Below are 17,366 nucleotides of genomic sequence, written 5' to 3' on the forward strand. Positions count from 1 at the left end.
AAAGCACGACAACAATCAACATTTCTCCATCATCGACTGGCGAAGCTCCTACACATGGTCAAAATTTCTCCTGAGAGTGACTGGCAAATCTCTTCACACTTCGATCGGCTGCTGACGGCAGGTACAACTAATTGAACGACTTGCTGGCAGAGAGCAACAATAGCAATAAAAAACTAAAACGAGCTTGCTGGCAGGAGCAACAATAATAATAAATGCTTTGCTTGTTCCTCTTCGGTCGTCTTCGGCTTGCTGGCAGGAGCAACAATAATAATAATTGCGTTTCTTTTTCGTCATCGGTCGTTTGAATGCGATTGCTTGACTAGGTTATTATTTTAGCTTCAAATGAATGGGGAATGAATGACTGGCAAACGAAGTGACTGGTCGTTAAGGAACAGTCAATTGAGTTTGACGGACCAAGAGGCTTCACAGTCACAGCTTCACGCCTCATGACGATGACTTTTGCCAAGCCTGGTTCTGACTGAGGTATATGAAACCTAAAATTTAAAAAAAAAAAAACAGTTTATACGTACAATCGGCTGATGTTGAGAACCAGTGGCGCCAACCAGTGTGTCGATAGACACTGGCCCGTGCAACAAACCATCCATCGTTGGTCCGATATCGCGCAAGATAAGAAGCAGGCTCGAAATCTGCTGCTCCAAACCGACCAACTCGTGGGGACACACTTGTAAAAACGAAGACCAGTTGCAATTGAACCTCCGTTACCTATCGGACGGACAACACCTAGATTCCTCCGACACGGTAGAATATCGTCTTTCGTGTTCCGTTCGGAAATCCGGATACACAGACAAATCAGGAGAAAACGCACCGAGGTGTGAATCAAACGCTATTGAAGCGTGAATTGGAAACTGTGAGGAAAGGTTTCGGAAAAGTGATTGTTGATTGATAAACGCACGCCCTAGTCTATCGCCTTACGATTCAAAATTGGCGACCAAGTGTGACGTCATTCAAAGTGACAAACTCCCGCTACTCTAACACAGATAGTCATCGTCTGTATTTTTAACGTGATTTGGTTCCACTCGTTATTCAGTGTGATTCAGATAAGTGTCTTAGCAAGTGGGTGTCACATGGGGCTGGTGAAATTTTTGTGAATTTTAATTTGATATCCTCGTTTTCCAATGTGCAATCTTTTGGAATTCATTCGTGAATCAATCAAATCTAAACTCTGACGTATTGAGTTCGTAATTTTCGGCTAAACCACTCGTCATCATGTCTAGGTACCAGCAGTATAGCAGACGTTATGGTAAGCATTTTTATGGCTCTACAAAGCTGATAACAAGCTAGAAAAACAATACCGATTAAAGTGCGCGATGGCCCATCGAAAACGTGACTCGTGTTCGGAAATATTCCCAATTACGGGATTATTCATGGGGCCAGAAAATTCCAGCAATATCGTGCGATGTCATTGACAATAAAAATCATTATCATCGTGTTATCTGCGAATGAGAAGGTACTGCTGAAGTCGTCGTCGTATACTGCACACTAGCGAGGCGCTAAAATAACATCTAGCGCAAACAAGTATTTCTTATCTCGTCGGACACAGTTGTGTGTACTTTAACCCATCTTCTCGTTTTTTTGTATGTCAGTAATTGCAGCCCACCTTCGTTGGAAAGCAAGGACATGCGAAGATTCTTACCTGGTGCCTTAAATAGATTCAAGCTAGAATTCAAGGTTTAGAAATAAACAAACCGCGCTTTTAAGTTTTCTGTTGGGAGCTACTTGAAGCTTGTAAATTATTGCGAGATAAAAGTTATCTTACTGACAGTGTAGTCATACTTTTCTCAAAATTTGAAACTAGACTAATCTACATTTATTTTACGATGGTTAGGACACTCGATAAAATTCTTAGAGGGTAGATACATAGATATCGAAACGCCTCGCTGCTCAGTCGATCTTATCTTAATCTTGCAGCTGTCCATGTAGAATGTATATCCAAAACTACACTCGTTCAGTACAACGATCGTTTTCAGTTGCTGAAAATCAATAACCAAGTCCAATACCACAACATTTCCTGGATCTATGAACACTACCAATTCCAAAAACCTGTGAGGGTACTTCCTTAAGCCTGCATGTTGATCGTTATGTCCGTATTACAAACGTATTTGACAAGCGAGGTCAACTTGCGACACTTGGCGTATTGGCGTTCATCTATGCCCATCTCGATTTCGATAGATAGCTTGTCTATTACTAAGGCAACGCCCAACGTGCGAACCATAGAGAGGAGTTCCGATTGTTGTGAAATAGTTCAGTAGAAAGAAAACGAACCTATCGTTTGATCTCCATCGTCGGGGATTAGATGGGCAGGAATCTCGGAAAGTGGACAAGGTTCAGACAAGTTGCCTCGCCTCTCTGCCCGATCGGACTTAGACTTGCGCGAGGCAAGGATGCAATAGATGTTGTACATTACAATCGCAGGATAAAAGAAGTGGAGTTTTGAGCTTTGAAGCTCCAAAGTTAAGGCAAAATCTACTCCGTGGTAGACGTTGTGCTTAAAACAGGTCAAAGGCCGTTGGAGGAGAAATCCTTCGTGATCCGGTGAGCGACTCCCGATTTCAAAGCGTCTTAATGGGTGAATCTGATCTCGCGTAAGAGGTCAGATCTTGAGCCTTTAAGAGGAGAGGTCGAACATTGTGTCGTAAAAGCAAAGGTCAGGCCCTGAGTCTCTAAATTGAGAGGTCCAATTCCGTTTATGAGCAGACTAGTCTGGGGTAAATCAAAATTGGGTAGGGTACCTGGGGCCCCAGGTAGAGTTCAGGGTGCATGGTGTATACCTAGATATTCCTTATGTCGAGCTACGGTACATACACGAGCTATGGTACAGCTGGAGATAGTCTAAGACTCTGTCTATCTCGACTCACTAGAGACCACAGACAATGACACTAGCCGTGAGATCCGGCGGGAAATGATCAGCGGAAGTCGTGCCCACTATGGACTCCACAAGCAACTGCGGTCGAGAAGACTTATCCCTCGCTCGAAGTGTAACCTGAACATGACGCTAATTAGACCGGTTGTTCTCTACGGGCACGAGACATGGATATTGTTCGAGGAGGACCTGCGTACACTGGGAGTATTCGAGCGACGAGTGTTAAGAACCATCTATGGCGGCGTGCAGGAGAACAGAGTGTGAAGGCGAAGGATGAACCACGACCTCGCGCGACTCTACGGCGAATCCAGTATCCAGAAGATGGGAAGGCTGACCGGATACGCTGGACAGGACATGTTGCGAGAATGCCGGACAACTGTCCTGCAAAACAAGTATTCGCTACGAATCCGGTAGGAACGAAATGAGCAGGAGCAAAACGAGGGAGGTGGTTAGACGTAGAGATGGTGATCTGGCGTATGTGGGATGCCCGAGAAGTTGGAGAACGGTTGCCATGGACCGAGTGAATTGGAGGAATATTGTTCATCAAGTTATGTCGTGAGACGGAGCACGTGGAATTAGATCGGCAGAAAACACGAAAATTGGTCAAGGTTCAAACACGTTGCCACGCCTCTCTGCCCGATTGGACTTGAACTTGGACGAGGCAAGGATGCAATAGATGTTGTACATTGTAGGATAGAAGAAGAGGAGTTTAGAGCTTTGGAGCTTCAAAGTTAAAGCGAAATCTGATCCGTGGTGGTTGCTGTGCTTTTTACAGCAGATCCAAGGTTGGTGAAGGAAAGATGAATTCCTCGCCAGGAATCATCCGAGTAATTCCGTAAAAAAAATCCTTCGTGATCCGGTGAGTGACTCTCGGTTTGAAAGCCTCTCTATGGTTGAAGCTGATCTCGATTGGTTAGAGTTAGAGGAGAGGTCGGACATTCTGTCGTAAAAGCAAAGGTCAGGCCTTGGTTCTCTTAATTTGATGTGAATTTCCTAGTGTGCAACTCCAACTGTGCGACACTGGCAAAGCCCATTTAGCAGTTCTCCAGTGGCTAGACGTTTTTGAACCCAGGAGGAAATTCTAAACAGACTCTCTCGCTATGTGCACCTTCAGTTTCGCTGACAGGATCTGTAGAGCCATTCAGTTTTAATACTTCCAGAAGATGCGACTTCAACACATATTCGTGAGTCAGAGAACATTAGCTATGATCTTCACCGACACAGACATTCCCTCGTTGTTCAGATTCTGAGAGTTTTTTTTTTTTTAAATAATCTCATTCAGGGCATTGACACTTAGAGTTATCTGGTAACTCAGGATATCCTCCTGCCTTTCAACTTCATCCTCAATCGCTTCGTAGGTCGAGGTAGCTCGAGGAGGGAGTAAATGGAAGAATTAAAAGGTCGGTAAATCTACCACTCAATTTAATCGACTCCAGAGAACCTTTTAATCAATGAAGGCTTTCTAAATCTGCTGCATAGAACCAAGCAACTCCTGCCATAGAGACACAACCGAAGAAGCGCGGTTGATGGCGATCGTCTGGAACATTCTGTTGTAGCCTGATAAGGAGCGATTTTAGTTCATCGAAATACATTTCGTCGATGTCTCCGTCCTGACGTTTCAAGGATACTTTCAAATCCACGGATAGCGTCATGCGTTTCCTTTTGTCGGAGTTCTCTGCTGGGGAGATAGCAGATCGCTTCTTGGCTGCCGAAGACGGACTTGCGAGAAGTGTATTCTCGAAGTCAGAGTCTGTTGAACGTAAAAAAAAAAGATAAATATAATAACAGAATATGTTGCTGATATGGTAGGGTTGCCATACGTCCCGCAAAAGCGGGACATGCCCGCTTTTTTGTTGATTGTTCCGCTGTCCCACTTTTTCCTTGAAATGTCCCGCTTTTTTTCTTGGAAAACTTTACAAAATTAACTGACTTACACTGGAAAAATCAAACTTTAATCTCAATTTGAATTCTAATCTAATTTACAGTCTAATTTACATAAGACAATATTGAATAACTCTAAAGCTCTCAGTATTACAGTAAGGTTTTGATTTAGTTAAGTGTTCTTGGAGCACGTTTAACCAATGTATGAAGAAAATATAGTTTCAGTTGCTTCCAAATAATTATAGATTATATAATTATAGAGATTAATTTTTTCGCTGGAATCTTTGTTAAATTGCCTCATTTTAAACACCACCTTTTTAGACTCAATTTTCCAAAGTATATAAAGATGGAGTTATTTTAGTTTTAAAATTTTAAAACAAATGAATTTTTATACAAATTACTAAAAGATTTTTTACGCGGTTTGAAATCCATCGTTTATATGCACAACTTGATATATTTACTCTCAAATAATGAGTTAATTCGCGAGAACTGTAGAAAATAACGGTGCATAAGGCAAAAAAAAACCGTGTAAATAAAACAAACAAATGAAAACAAACTGAGCAAAATCAATCTGCGTTTAAAAAAACCTTAGTGTATTTCTCTGAACAACTTTGGCTGATGGTAAACGTTTAAGTTTAGCTACACATTTAAGCTTATTTAAAATTGTATTTAAAATCCCGCTTTTTTCGGCTGTGTCCCGCTTTTTTCTGAAAGTATCTGGCAAGCCTACTTTAAGGTGTATGAGTCTAGAAAGTGGTTGCTTTACAAATATTTAGCTTTACAAATCCTAACATGCAATTTGCTTTATTGATAATAGTATTCTGATGTTCTACAAACGTGAGTCTGGAATCCTGTATAGCACCAATTTTTTTACAATTTTTCATTTTTTTACTGGTTTACTGCCTAACTTTGTTTCAATGATTGGGTGAATTTGTTTCCTACTAAATGATATGTAGTTGCATTTTTTTACGTTCAATTGGAGTATATTTTTGTTGCACCATTTAAAAATATGTACATTGATTTCATTTTGAAATGTTTTAACATCTTCGGTTGTTTCGATTTTCAAAAATAGTTTAATATCATCAGCATACATAAGGCATTCAACCCGTTTCAGAATAATGGAAGTGTCATTTACGAACAGTATGCATAGAAGAGGTCCTAAATGAGACCCCTGAGGCATACAAGGGGTAACAACTATGGATTTTGATAACTCGTTTTGGATGCGAACGATTTGTGTTCAATCGGTTAACCCTTCGTTTCATAAAGTAACAAATTTGCAACAATTAATGTATGGAAGAAGTCAAAAATCGTATTTAATTTTAATTTTTTTTCTTGATGAACTCATCATTTCCAACTGTTAAAAATGATTTTGAAGGTAAAATAAAAAATCATGAAAGGAAGGGTATGATAGTAACCAGGAAGGAAGATTTGGATGACAGCCATTTTTTTTATTTGAAGATTAAAAGTGTTATGTCGATGCGATCAATGACTTTAATGAAGTCGGTATAAATAGCCTCAACATGAAGCCTTGGCTCATGGAATTGATAACGTATGTAACGAATTCGAGAAGATTTTATACTTTAGAGCATCCTTTGAAGAAACCATGTTGTTTGCTCGTTATAATAATTTTAACTGGTTGATTTTTTTCATTTATAACCGATTCAAATAGTTTGGGAATGTCAGATAGATGAAAATTGGAATCAGATTTTTTCCAGAACTTGGGTACTTTTTTGTGATTTATCGACATGTTAAAAATAATTAGATGAGGATCAATCAGTTCAATTGCTAAGTTTTGGAGGAAACAAGGCGAGAGTCCATCAGGCCCTGCTTCTTTAGAAGCATCAAGTTTTCTATGTCCTTCGTAAACATTAATATAATTAATTTCATTGACTTGAATGGTACACTAAGTCTGAAATATATGAAATGAGGCCCTTGGAGCCAAAGGGGTATAAGTGCATGAAAGCTTATTTCGAGAAAACACAGAAGTTGTTGTGTTTGGCGATTTTCCATATAATTTCGATAATTTGTATTTTGCTTTGGAACGTAAAAGTATGTTAATGAAATTATAAAAACCTGAAAAAAATCATCAAAAATAGTTTTAAATACGAAGAATCGTTTGGCATCTTTAACTCAAAATCGACCATTTTGTCACTTATACCCCTTTGGCTCAGAAGGCCTCAAATATGATCTATCACGAATATTCTCAGTGAAAGTAGTGTACACTTATTGAAAAACCCGATTTAATACACTTGACAGTGGATTGTAGCCTTTCTTACAGCCTGTAAATTATATTTGGGTATATATGGCACAAAATGAATTATGAATTATGATTAATGAATTTCATACGCAGTAAATCCAAAAACAATGTAGGAAATAAAGATTCAAAGTTTTTAATAGGATAAAAGTATTTTTAATATTATCATAATTTTCATATCAATAACATTATTTGCAACTAATTGGAGATTATTGAATTTCTAGATTCTGGAATATCTTGTATGATTCCGTTTCTATGACATTATAATCTGCTCAATTTACTCCTTTTGGAGTTACAGCATATGGTAACTTCAAAATGTAAGGGGTATAAAAATTAAGAATACTATTTCAAAAAAGATGCCTGACCATGTATTTTAAATAATTCAACCTCTCAAGTAATGGAAACAAATGCATAGATAAAATTATTGGATAAAATTTCAATTGCTAGAGAAAAATACGATACCGAAACGTATCAGGTATCAGAATGGGGGTAGGCTTAATAGCGGCACGTTATCCAAACATACGGGAAAATTGTGCCTAGCCTTTTTTTATCCAAGATTTCATCATTTACCTGAGAAACCTGAAAAACCTGTAAAAGGAAGAAATAAATTCAATCTATTTAAGATGGCATAAAGCCTTTCCACAAGGGATTATTAGCATTATAGCTCTTTTCTACATTCGGTAAGGAATGATAGCATGTCTTTTAAGTTTAATTTCTTAAACTCAGATTCGCTTATAGCGTAAGATCCCAGAGTACGAAAACGTAGTCTGGCAAATGAGGGACAGTTACATATAATATGGAAGGGATCTTCCACATCTGATTCACAACTACCACATACTGGAGATTCAGCACGCTGAATGATGTGCATGTGATAGTTGAGTTTACAATGACCGGAGAGTGCTCTGATCAGGATGCTGCAATGAGCTTTACTTAAAGTTAACAAGTAACTCGATATGATTGGAGATGGTTTTTCTAAAAATAATTTTGTTTGGCGACAAGTGTCCAACTCTTCCCAGTATCGTTTATGCTGGTTAGAGGACCAAGTTTGGATTTGGTTTCTGAACCAACATGGCGATATTGGGACAGCCGGCTCTGGTCCGTAAAATTCCTTTTCCGATCCAGCTCTGGCGAGTTCGTCGGCGAACTCGTTTCCAAAAATTCCCTTATGTCCGGGTACCCATAGAAGGTTTAATCCGTTGCCTTCAGCAAGTTCTTCGATTGCTTTCCGGCACGCGATTACCAGTTTTGATCTAGAACTGGAAGCACTAAGTGATTTGATAGCTGCTTGGCTATCTGAACAGAAATAAATTGTTTTGAACACAATTTTCTTTTGAAGTGCAATTTGCACTCCATACATAATAGCATATAGCTCAACTTGAAAGACTGTACAATAATTACCTAGAGGTTGAGCATGTTCTATGTTCAACTCGTGACAGTAAATTCCAGCACCTGCACGGCCATTTGATAATGAACCGTCAGTATAGAATACAATATGAGAAGACATTTGGTCCTCTACGAAACCTGATAACCATTCTTGAGGAGAAGGAAATTTGACTTTAAACCCCATGTAGGGAAAACTACTCGAGAGTGTTAAATCGTTTGGCGCTAAATTAAACTCGTTTAATCTAACTAATTCAGGCCACACATTTGTATGGCTCGATGATCTTTCGATATTTCCTGACAGCCAGAGACCAACTGCCTGTAGACGAAAAGCACATGAGAAGGCTTCCTGTTTTAAGAACAAGTGTAGAGGTTTGATAGAAAACAGAGCTTCTAGTGCTGCAGTAGGAGTTGAAGTGAACGATCCGGACATCCCTAAGAGACACATTCTTTGAAGGTGATTTAGTTTTGTCCGAACTGTTGCAACTTCACCTCTCTGCCACCACACTAGGCACCCATAGGCCAGAATTGGTCTTACTATTGTGGAGTAAATCCAGTGAATATGTTTGGGTTTGAGTCCCCAGTTTTTCCCGATTGCACGTCGGCATTGTCCGAAGGCCATACATGCTTTCTTGATTCTGAATTCGATGTGATCTGACCAGTTCAATTTGGAGTCTAGAATGACGCCCAAATATTTTACTTGATTAGACACGGTGATTTCGGATCCATAAAACAACAGAGGGCGCACCCCGCGGGTGATACGTTTTTTAGTAAATAAAACAAAATTAGTTTTGAGAGGATTAACTGAAAGTTCTATATGAGAACACCATCGTTCAACAGAGCGCAGAGCTTGTTGCATTATATCAAATAATGTGCTTATGCACAAACCTCTTACCAGCAGAAGATAATCATCTGCGAATCCATAAGTTGGTATTCCACGGTCATTGAGTTTTCTCAACAAGCCGTCTGCAACTAGGTTCCACAAAAGAGGTGATAGTACACCTCCCTGTGGGCAACCACGTGTGCTAACTTTTGTAATTGAAGCCTGTCTTAAAGAAGAATGAAGATTCCTGTTACTTAGCATAGCGCTAATCCAGTTAGTTATAACACTAGGCACTCCATGAAGTAGTGTAGCGTCCATTATTGATGTAAACGAGACATTATCGAATGCTCCTTCTATGTCTAGAAATGCTCCTAGACATGATTCTTTCTGTGAAAAACTATTTTCAATATTATGTACTACGTTGTGCAGAAGAGTTAATGTTGATTTTCCTGTTTGGTATGCATGTTGTGTCGCATTAAGCGGATGTTGGATAAGACATTCTTGCCTGATATGATGATCAATTAAACGTTCGAGTGCTTTTAATAGAAATGAACTTAGACTAATAGGACGAAAGCTTTCAAAAAATCAGCAGAATTAATTTTGAAGATTGAAAATATTGAAAATTTTGAGATCGCAATATTTTTAATTTTGTCAATTTTGCCATTTTTGTCTGTTTCGATACTTTTTTCACTTTCGTCAATTTTGTCAAATTTTTCAATTTTATCAATTTTATAATTTTTTTTTTCTATTTTGTCAATAATGTCAATTTTATCAATTTTCATGATTTTGTCAACATTGTTAGTTCAGTCAATTTTGTATTTTGTCAATTTTGTAAATTTTCATAATTTTGGCAATTTCAGTCAGTTTTATCAATTCTGTCCATTTGTCAATCTAGTCAAATTTGTCAGTTTTATCAATTTTGTCAATCAATTTTATTTGTCGATTTTGTCATTGTCAATGTCAATTGTCGATTATGTCTATTTTTTTCAAATTTGTCAATTTGGTCAATTTTGGCAATTTAGCCAGTTTTATCAATCTTATCAATTTTGTTAGTTTTAACAATTTTGTTAGTCTAGTGAATTTTGTCGATTTTGTCTTAGTCAATTTTGTCAGTACTATCAATTTTGTCAATTTTGTTAGTTTTGTTAGTCATGTCAATTTTTTTAAAAAAAATATTTTGTCAATTTTGGCAATTTTGGCAATTCTGTTAATTTTCATGATTTTTTCAACATTGTTAGTTCAGTCAACTTTGTCAGTTTTCTCGATTTTGTCAATTTTGTCAACTTTGTCAATTTTCATGATTTTGTCAAGCTTGTCAATTTTGTCAATTTAGTGAATTTTCTCAAATTTGTCATTGTCAAATTGACCATTTTTTTCAATTTTGTCAATTTTCATCGATTTTGTGAAGTTGGTCAATCTTGTCGATTTGTCAATCTTGTCAATTTTTATGAATTTGGTCAATTGGGTCAATTTTTTTATTTTGCCAGTTCAATCAATCTTGTCAATTTTGTCAACTTTGTCAATTTTGTCAATCTTGTCAGTTTTATCAATCTTGTCAATTTTGTCAATTTTGTCAGTTTTGTCAATTTTGTCAATTTAGTGAGTTTTGTCGATTTTGTCATCGTCATATTGGTAAATTTTTTGTCAACTTTGTCAGTTTTGTCATTTTAATCAAATCATTGAATTATGTCAAGTTTGTCAACTTCTTCAATTTTGTCAAATTGTTCTATTTTTTCCATGCTTCAAACTCTACTATGGAGGGCTTGGTGGCGCTACTGTTTGGTTGTTATTTTCCATCGGTCTCAGCAAGTGAAAGTTCGGATTGACTTCCAAGCCGTCATCGTTTTGCTAGACACCAACCCCAACAAAAACAACGCAACAATTGCACAGGTTTTTCGATGCGAACGAAAAGTTTTCATCGCGCAACGTTAGATCTGGAGAGAGGAAGAGAAAAAGGAACAAAAAAAAACTAGCCCGAGAGCTTAAAGCTCGAGATGATTCAGTAGCATTTGTCCTATTGGATTCAATTTGCTTCTACGGGCGAAATTCTCTCCTGTCGTTCGTGCTTGGAAAAAGCTTCCTGAGCACGAACGGTACGTGAGAAGATGAGATGGTGTGCATATATCGTTTGCGTTCCCGTGTCGTTTTCGCCTTCTCAGAGCAAGCTGTGATTGAGAATCTAACGTTGGACTTACCATCACTATAGAAATATGCGATGTGAGGGTCTAGTCTTTAGGCTTGAGTCATTCAATTTCGGGGAGGGATGAATGACATCCTGGGGTGGAATTATGAATCCTATTCGATTCGAGTTACCCGTTTCGAGTTGAACTCGAATCGGATTAGAATCAGTATTACGAATCTCGTTCGAGTTCTGAATTTTAACGTATTAGATTTCGAGTAAATCGGGTAGTAGATCATCTCGAAACGTTCCATTCGAATCGAGATCGGTAATGCCCAAGTTGGTCGAATCGAACGAAACTCGATTGTTTCGAGTTCCATAATCCCGCCCCTGGTGTTAAAATCCTTATGATCAAATAAATAGAAAAAAAATTCAATTTCGGGGTTGTACCTCATGATGCAATCCCTTTTAAGGAACTTCAATTTTGGGTTGTAAGGCCAGAATTAATTTTTGTTTCCGGTTTTCCTAACGGTGGACTGGTATTAAAAGAATAACTCCTTCGCTCGATAAATTTAAATCAAGACATCTGTGTTTGACTGACATTTATGTTTGTCAATCGATTGGAGACGCCCTCTGTTTTCTTTATGCGGAATTACACGGAGTGAAAGCTTACCCAGTGCTTATCGCGCCATGTTTTCGATAATCTTGATTTTAGTGATTTCTGGTTGTGGCTAGCAAGCCAAATGGCCACGTTTTTTGGAGTGATCATTTTTGATGAAAATTACTATCAATTACTATGAAAAAAAAAATTTCAAACTATTTTGTAATTTTTTCTTTCTTATATAGGTTGAAGAAGAAAAAAAATCAAATTTTTCAAGATAAAAATAATTTTTATTGTACTGCTCAGTTTCACAAAAACGTCGAGAACAAAGTTTACAAAAATTCACACAAATACACACAAATACACAGACATCATCAGAACTCGTCGAGCTGATTCGATAGGTACCTATAAAGGTATATCTAAGACCCATAATTAATGATCTCTCAAATCGACCGATAACTATACCTTTCTGAAAGAAAGGCAAAAAAGGAGTACTTTACATCGCAAGTTACCCGAAGTTAACAAGTTTACCTTTTGTAAACATCTTTTCTCCAGATAAAAACCAAACGTCAAAGTATATAAGTACTATATTATTGGTAGTTGCAGTTCGTTCCATGGCTATTTATTATAGCCAAGAGAAATACTTGGATTCTTGATTTAACCATTTGTTTTAAGGCTGTTCTAAAAAAGCTTACAAAGCCGAGTGTCTCAAAAACCTATTCAATGAAATATTTAATGTAATAACAGTGCATAAGAATTGCAAATTGAGAAACATGTTACAGAAGCCAACACCATGGAAAACTCGAGTAAATTTAGTCATAAATATCATTTAAGGTCACAATAAAAGCTGTGCAAAGTTTGACTAAATCTATTTTTTAAATTCCGAATGCTTCCAATCCAAGGCGTAAGGCTCTGTTAACTTTTGAACGGTATTCCACACTGAATTTTTGTTTTTTTAACTTTACTTTTACCATTAAAACAGATGTCCACTTTTTTTCGTGAACAGTCCTTAGTATGCAAGGTCCACTTCAACCATATTGTTTGCAAGTTACTAAGATTAGATTTTTCGGGCCTTGAACAAGGATGAAGGAGCTAAAGTTACAAATTCAAAATAGTACTAGAAGTGAGAAATCCTCTAACCTTTAGGACGTTTTTATAATTTCTGGCTTCTTCTTTCAAGGTAATATGCCAACACAAGTCACAAAATTGTAAATCATCCCCATCTCTCTAGTCTAGTGTTAGTATGACAGATTACCCGATTTTACCCTGGCGTACCCGAATAATTGAAAATTTCAAGACAAGTCCACTTCGACCCAGATGCCCGGTTTTTGGGATAAATTTCCCGGATTTTAATGTTTTTTTTCAAAACTGAGCAAAAAACTATAATTAGTGATGGTAAGTTTTGTTTATTTGGTTCAAAAACAATTTTTAAAAGTTATTTACATCAACATAAAAAAATGAACATTATTGATGCTTTCAATCTGATTCGAACGCTGCTGATGTGCTTCGATGGAAAATTGAAAATTCGAATGATATCTTTCATGCTGTTTTTTTTTATAATTTCTTCGTAAAATGCTCGGATTTTGCTCAAATTTTCCCAGATATTGTCCGTTCTTTTTTTTTTGGATTTAAAAATTTGAAATCCAATGACCGGTAGCCTGGCCCGGATACGTGCAAAAAAAATTCCGGAATGATTCCTCTAGTGGTCTTATTATTTGCTGGTAGATTTACGTTTCGATTCTGCGAAGGCACATGCCATCCACTATCAGTTTCTCAATCAATATATAATGTAAACACCGTTTTCCGCTTATCAATATCGTCGTTGAGTGATCGATCGATTGCTGGCTTGCGCTCGTTTGCTATAGGCCCACATCAGTAGTTCCATAAATACCTTTATGCTGTTTCAATGTTGCTATCGCAATTTTGATAAAGTGGGAAAATCAATTTGCCCAGATGTTGATAAAGGGCTGACAAAAAAGGGAATACCTTTTAGGAATTTATCGATTCTCGGAAATTGACCAGAAACTTTTGGTGCCTGAATGTTGTCCCATTTAGAATATGATCGTCACTTTTGTGGCGCCCCTCAAGTTGAAATCAAAATGGACGCAATCAACCCAAAAGAATGTTGAAATAGAACTTTGGGGGAAATTTTTGAGCTATGAAGTTCTTCGAGCAATATTTGTTGATGTCACATTGCTACAATCAAAAACATTTTGGACAAAATAATTTTCTAACTCAATGTTACAGACATAGCGTGATTTTATTTTATTTTCGTAGATTTAAAATTCTTCAAGAGAAATAAAAATTACCCACAACTTGAGTGAAGAACATATTCCCAAGGAAGTTTTTGCCCCTTTTTTGTTCAATGTAACCCAAAAATCTTATCAATGGTTCATAATTCCTCACTTGCATTTTTTCCCTATCTTCGATCGATATCAAAAATTAAAGAATTCGCTTAAAATAAATCCAGCTCAGATAGGGGAAATTTTTATCAAACCCACATCTGCCCTCACTTTTTATCAGGAAAGCTAACATCAGTAAAAAAGAGAAAATAATCCACATTCAAAAATTGTTATCGTCGATGGTGGATGACTCAATAACTTGAGCAGTATATTCAAACATACGTACACGATAATATGCATTCAGATACCGCGATTTTTTTCTTCATTTTGCAAATCCTAAACCGCACATATCCGTGCATAGAAGAAACGTGTCAGAATGTGTTCAACCACATTCCAATCGTCGTTTGTTTGTTATCTACAGCTGCAAAATGAGTTGGAAATATTACCACAGCCCAGAGCATCACACATTTTTCCAACTTGTTATAAGATGGAATAAAAACAGTATTAATAAGAAAAGATGATAAACTTGAACGTTTATTTAACAATTTTTTTATATTTCTTTCTTAATGATTCCATATTCTTAGAATTTTTTTGAGGTTTGTCGTTGAATATTTAATTGCTCATAACAATTTCGTCCTCCGTTCGCAAACGACAGTATGGTTCTTTTTGAGGGCACTGAGTGCCCTCTAGCTCTTAGCGCCATAAAATTGCTGTGTTTATTATACAAACACAATCAGTATAATTAGTTTGCCGACATTTTCAGCGCGCCGGTCGTCTTGCAGCGCCTCAACACAGCAGCTCTTCTCGATTTGAAGCCAATGCGCGGCTGCAAAACGGGGCTTATGTCATAATTTATAAACATTGGCGCCGCCACCGCCTTGCAGCAGTCAGGTCATAATCGATAAAAGCTTTCTGCGCCCTGCGTACTTTGGATATCTAGTGTCCTTCTTGGAGGTACACAATGGCCGGTGGAATCCAATCGATAATTGCGTAAAAAAATATTTTTTCGATTTGATCAGTTCTCAGGCTTAAAAAAATGAAAATCAATCAAAAAATCTATTTAACAACTTTTTTTTATTGTGCCGACGTTTCGGCGTCGACTAATATCATCCTCAAGGATAAGAAGAGAGATTTATTTCATTTTGCAAAAAGCGTACTGTAGACATATTCTGTGTTTTAAACTAAATTTTCTCCTTTCTCTTCTTCCCTCTCCACAACAGGATCACAGTATGAGCCTGGTGGGTATTCAGCCCAGGTTCAGCAACGGTCCAACATGACGCAACGGGAGGGCATCTACAAGTTCGAGAACGAGCGCATCAAGACCCTACAGGAGGAGCGGCTGCACATCCAGAAGAAAACGTTCACGAAATGGATGAACTCGTTCCTGGTCAAGGTAGGATATGCGTTTTGTAGAGTTAACAAATTTATACTTATTTATTAAAAAAAAAATAGAACAGAGAATCAGATCAAAGGTTAAGAATAGAAAAATATATAAAAATAGATTTAAAAAACTTGAAAATCTTAAATTAAATGTCGTAATTACGCATTATTGGTGTTTTTCCTGGAGATAGCCAGGTGGCAGCCAAAACAATTTAACACCACATTTTCAACGTTTATTCTTTTGGAGATCTTACTCAAGGTTTCGAGTGTATTTATTTGTGTCAATTTTCCAAAAAATGTTGTTATAGAAACTTTGTCTGTTTTTTTGTTTTCAAAATAATAATCATTGATTCTTTAACAATCGACATTTATCAATTTAAACGAAGAGTCTTGATTCAAAAATCTCAAAATTTAGCCCAATTCTTTCTACTTTCGAAAATCACTTACAAAAAATTTTTATGCAAACTAAAAAAGAAGTCTTGAATTTGAAAAATGAAACTCTTATGAAAATTTTGTTCAATTCGAAACATCAAGTTTAAAAAATAAAAAGTAAAATATAAAAATCAACAATTCACAATCTCAGTTGAAAAATTTAAAAGCACAAAGCCCAACGCAAAATGAAACAAAGCTAAAGGCTGAAGGCCAATGTCTTACAAAAAAGCTGAAGAAGGCTTCAAAAAATAAAAAAAGACTACAAACGGCATCATAAAGTCAACAAAAGGCAAAATAAGGGCAACAAAAAGCAATTAAAAGCCATAAACAGAAAACCAATGGGCATCAAAAATACAACGCAAAAAATCTACAAAAGGGCAACAGCTTATCTATCACCAGGTGAACAAAAGTTCAGCAAAAAGACAAAACACAGGCAGGCTACAAAAAGATACAAAAAAACAATAAGACGATAACAAAAAAGCAGAAGAAGACGGCAAAAAGAAAACCAAGAAGAAAGCAAGAATGAGCAGCGAAAGAGCAACAAAAGATTACAAAGGACAACACAAGACAACAAAAGCCATAAACAGAGTAGTAATAATCTAATATAAAATTTCAGAAGCTCAACAATAGAGAACAAAAAGGCTACAACAAGTCCATAAAAACCAAAAGGCAACAAAAAAATAAAACGCATAAAAAGGGAAAACAAAAAGCTATGAAAGGACAAACGAAAGTACACCAACGTTTTTTTTACGTGGTTTTTATACGGTTTTTTTTACACGGATTTCGCGAATTAACACGGTTTTTCACAGAATCCTTTTGAACGGGAAACACTTAGAAATTTTGAAGTTGAGAAGATCTTAGCTCTGAGACTAAGAACGTGAGGCATGAGACCTGAAACCTGAGACATGAGGCATGATACCTGAGGCATGAGGCCTGAGACATGAGACCTGAGATCTGAGACACCACACCTGAGACACACCACCTGGAGCCTAAGACCAGAGACAAGAGACATGAGGCATGCATGAGACTTGAGATCTGAGACATGAGAAATAAGACATGGGACAAAAGCCATGAAACATGAGACCTGATACATAGAGTTAGTCATGAGACCTGAGACAAGAGACATGAGATCGGAGACCTGAGACCAGAGACCTGTCACATAAGACCAGGCACCTGAGACATAAGACAAGAGACCTGAGACATGAGACATGAGACTTGAACATGAGATCTGAGACTTAAACCTGAGATCTGAGACCTGAGACCTGAGACAAGA

The 17,366-nt window shown here is 37.1% G+C and overlaps 1 protein-coding gene across 7 annotated transcripts in view; it reads left to right on the forward strand.

The window, feature by feature from the left end:
* LOC129758230 (spectrin beta chain, non-erythrocytic 1-like) overlaps nt 1–17,366 on the forward strand; it is a 252,949-nt gene that overhangs the window by 174,856 nt on the left and 60,727 nt on the right. For 2 of the 7 annotated variants that reach the window (XM_055755693.1, XM_055755695.1), the window contains exons 1-2: nt 769–1,261; nt 15,502–15,674. In XM_055755693.1, the coding sequence (XP_055611668.1) occupies nt 1,228–1,261; nt 15,502–15,674 (207 nt within the window). In that variant the 5' untranslated portion in view covers nt 769–1,227. Of the gene's footprint in view, nt 1–760; nt 1,262–15,501; nt 15,675–17,366 lie in introns of those variants that run through there. The other 5 variants (XM_055755697.1, XM_055755694.1, XM_055755698.1 and 2 more) reach the window with 4 other exon arrangements.

This window comes from Uranotaenia lowii, chromosome 3 (assembly GCF_029784155.1).
Source record: "Uranotaenia lowii strain MFRU-FL chromosome 3, ASM2978415v1, whole genome shotgun sequence".
Classification (NCBI taxonomy): domain Eukaryota; kingdom Metazoa; phylum Arthropoda; class Insecta; order Diptera; family Culicidae; genus Uranotaenia; species Uranotaenia lowii.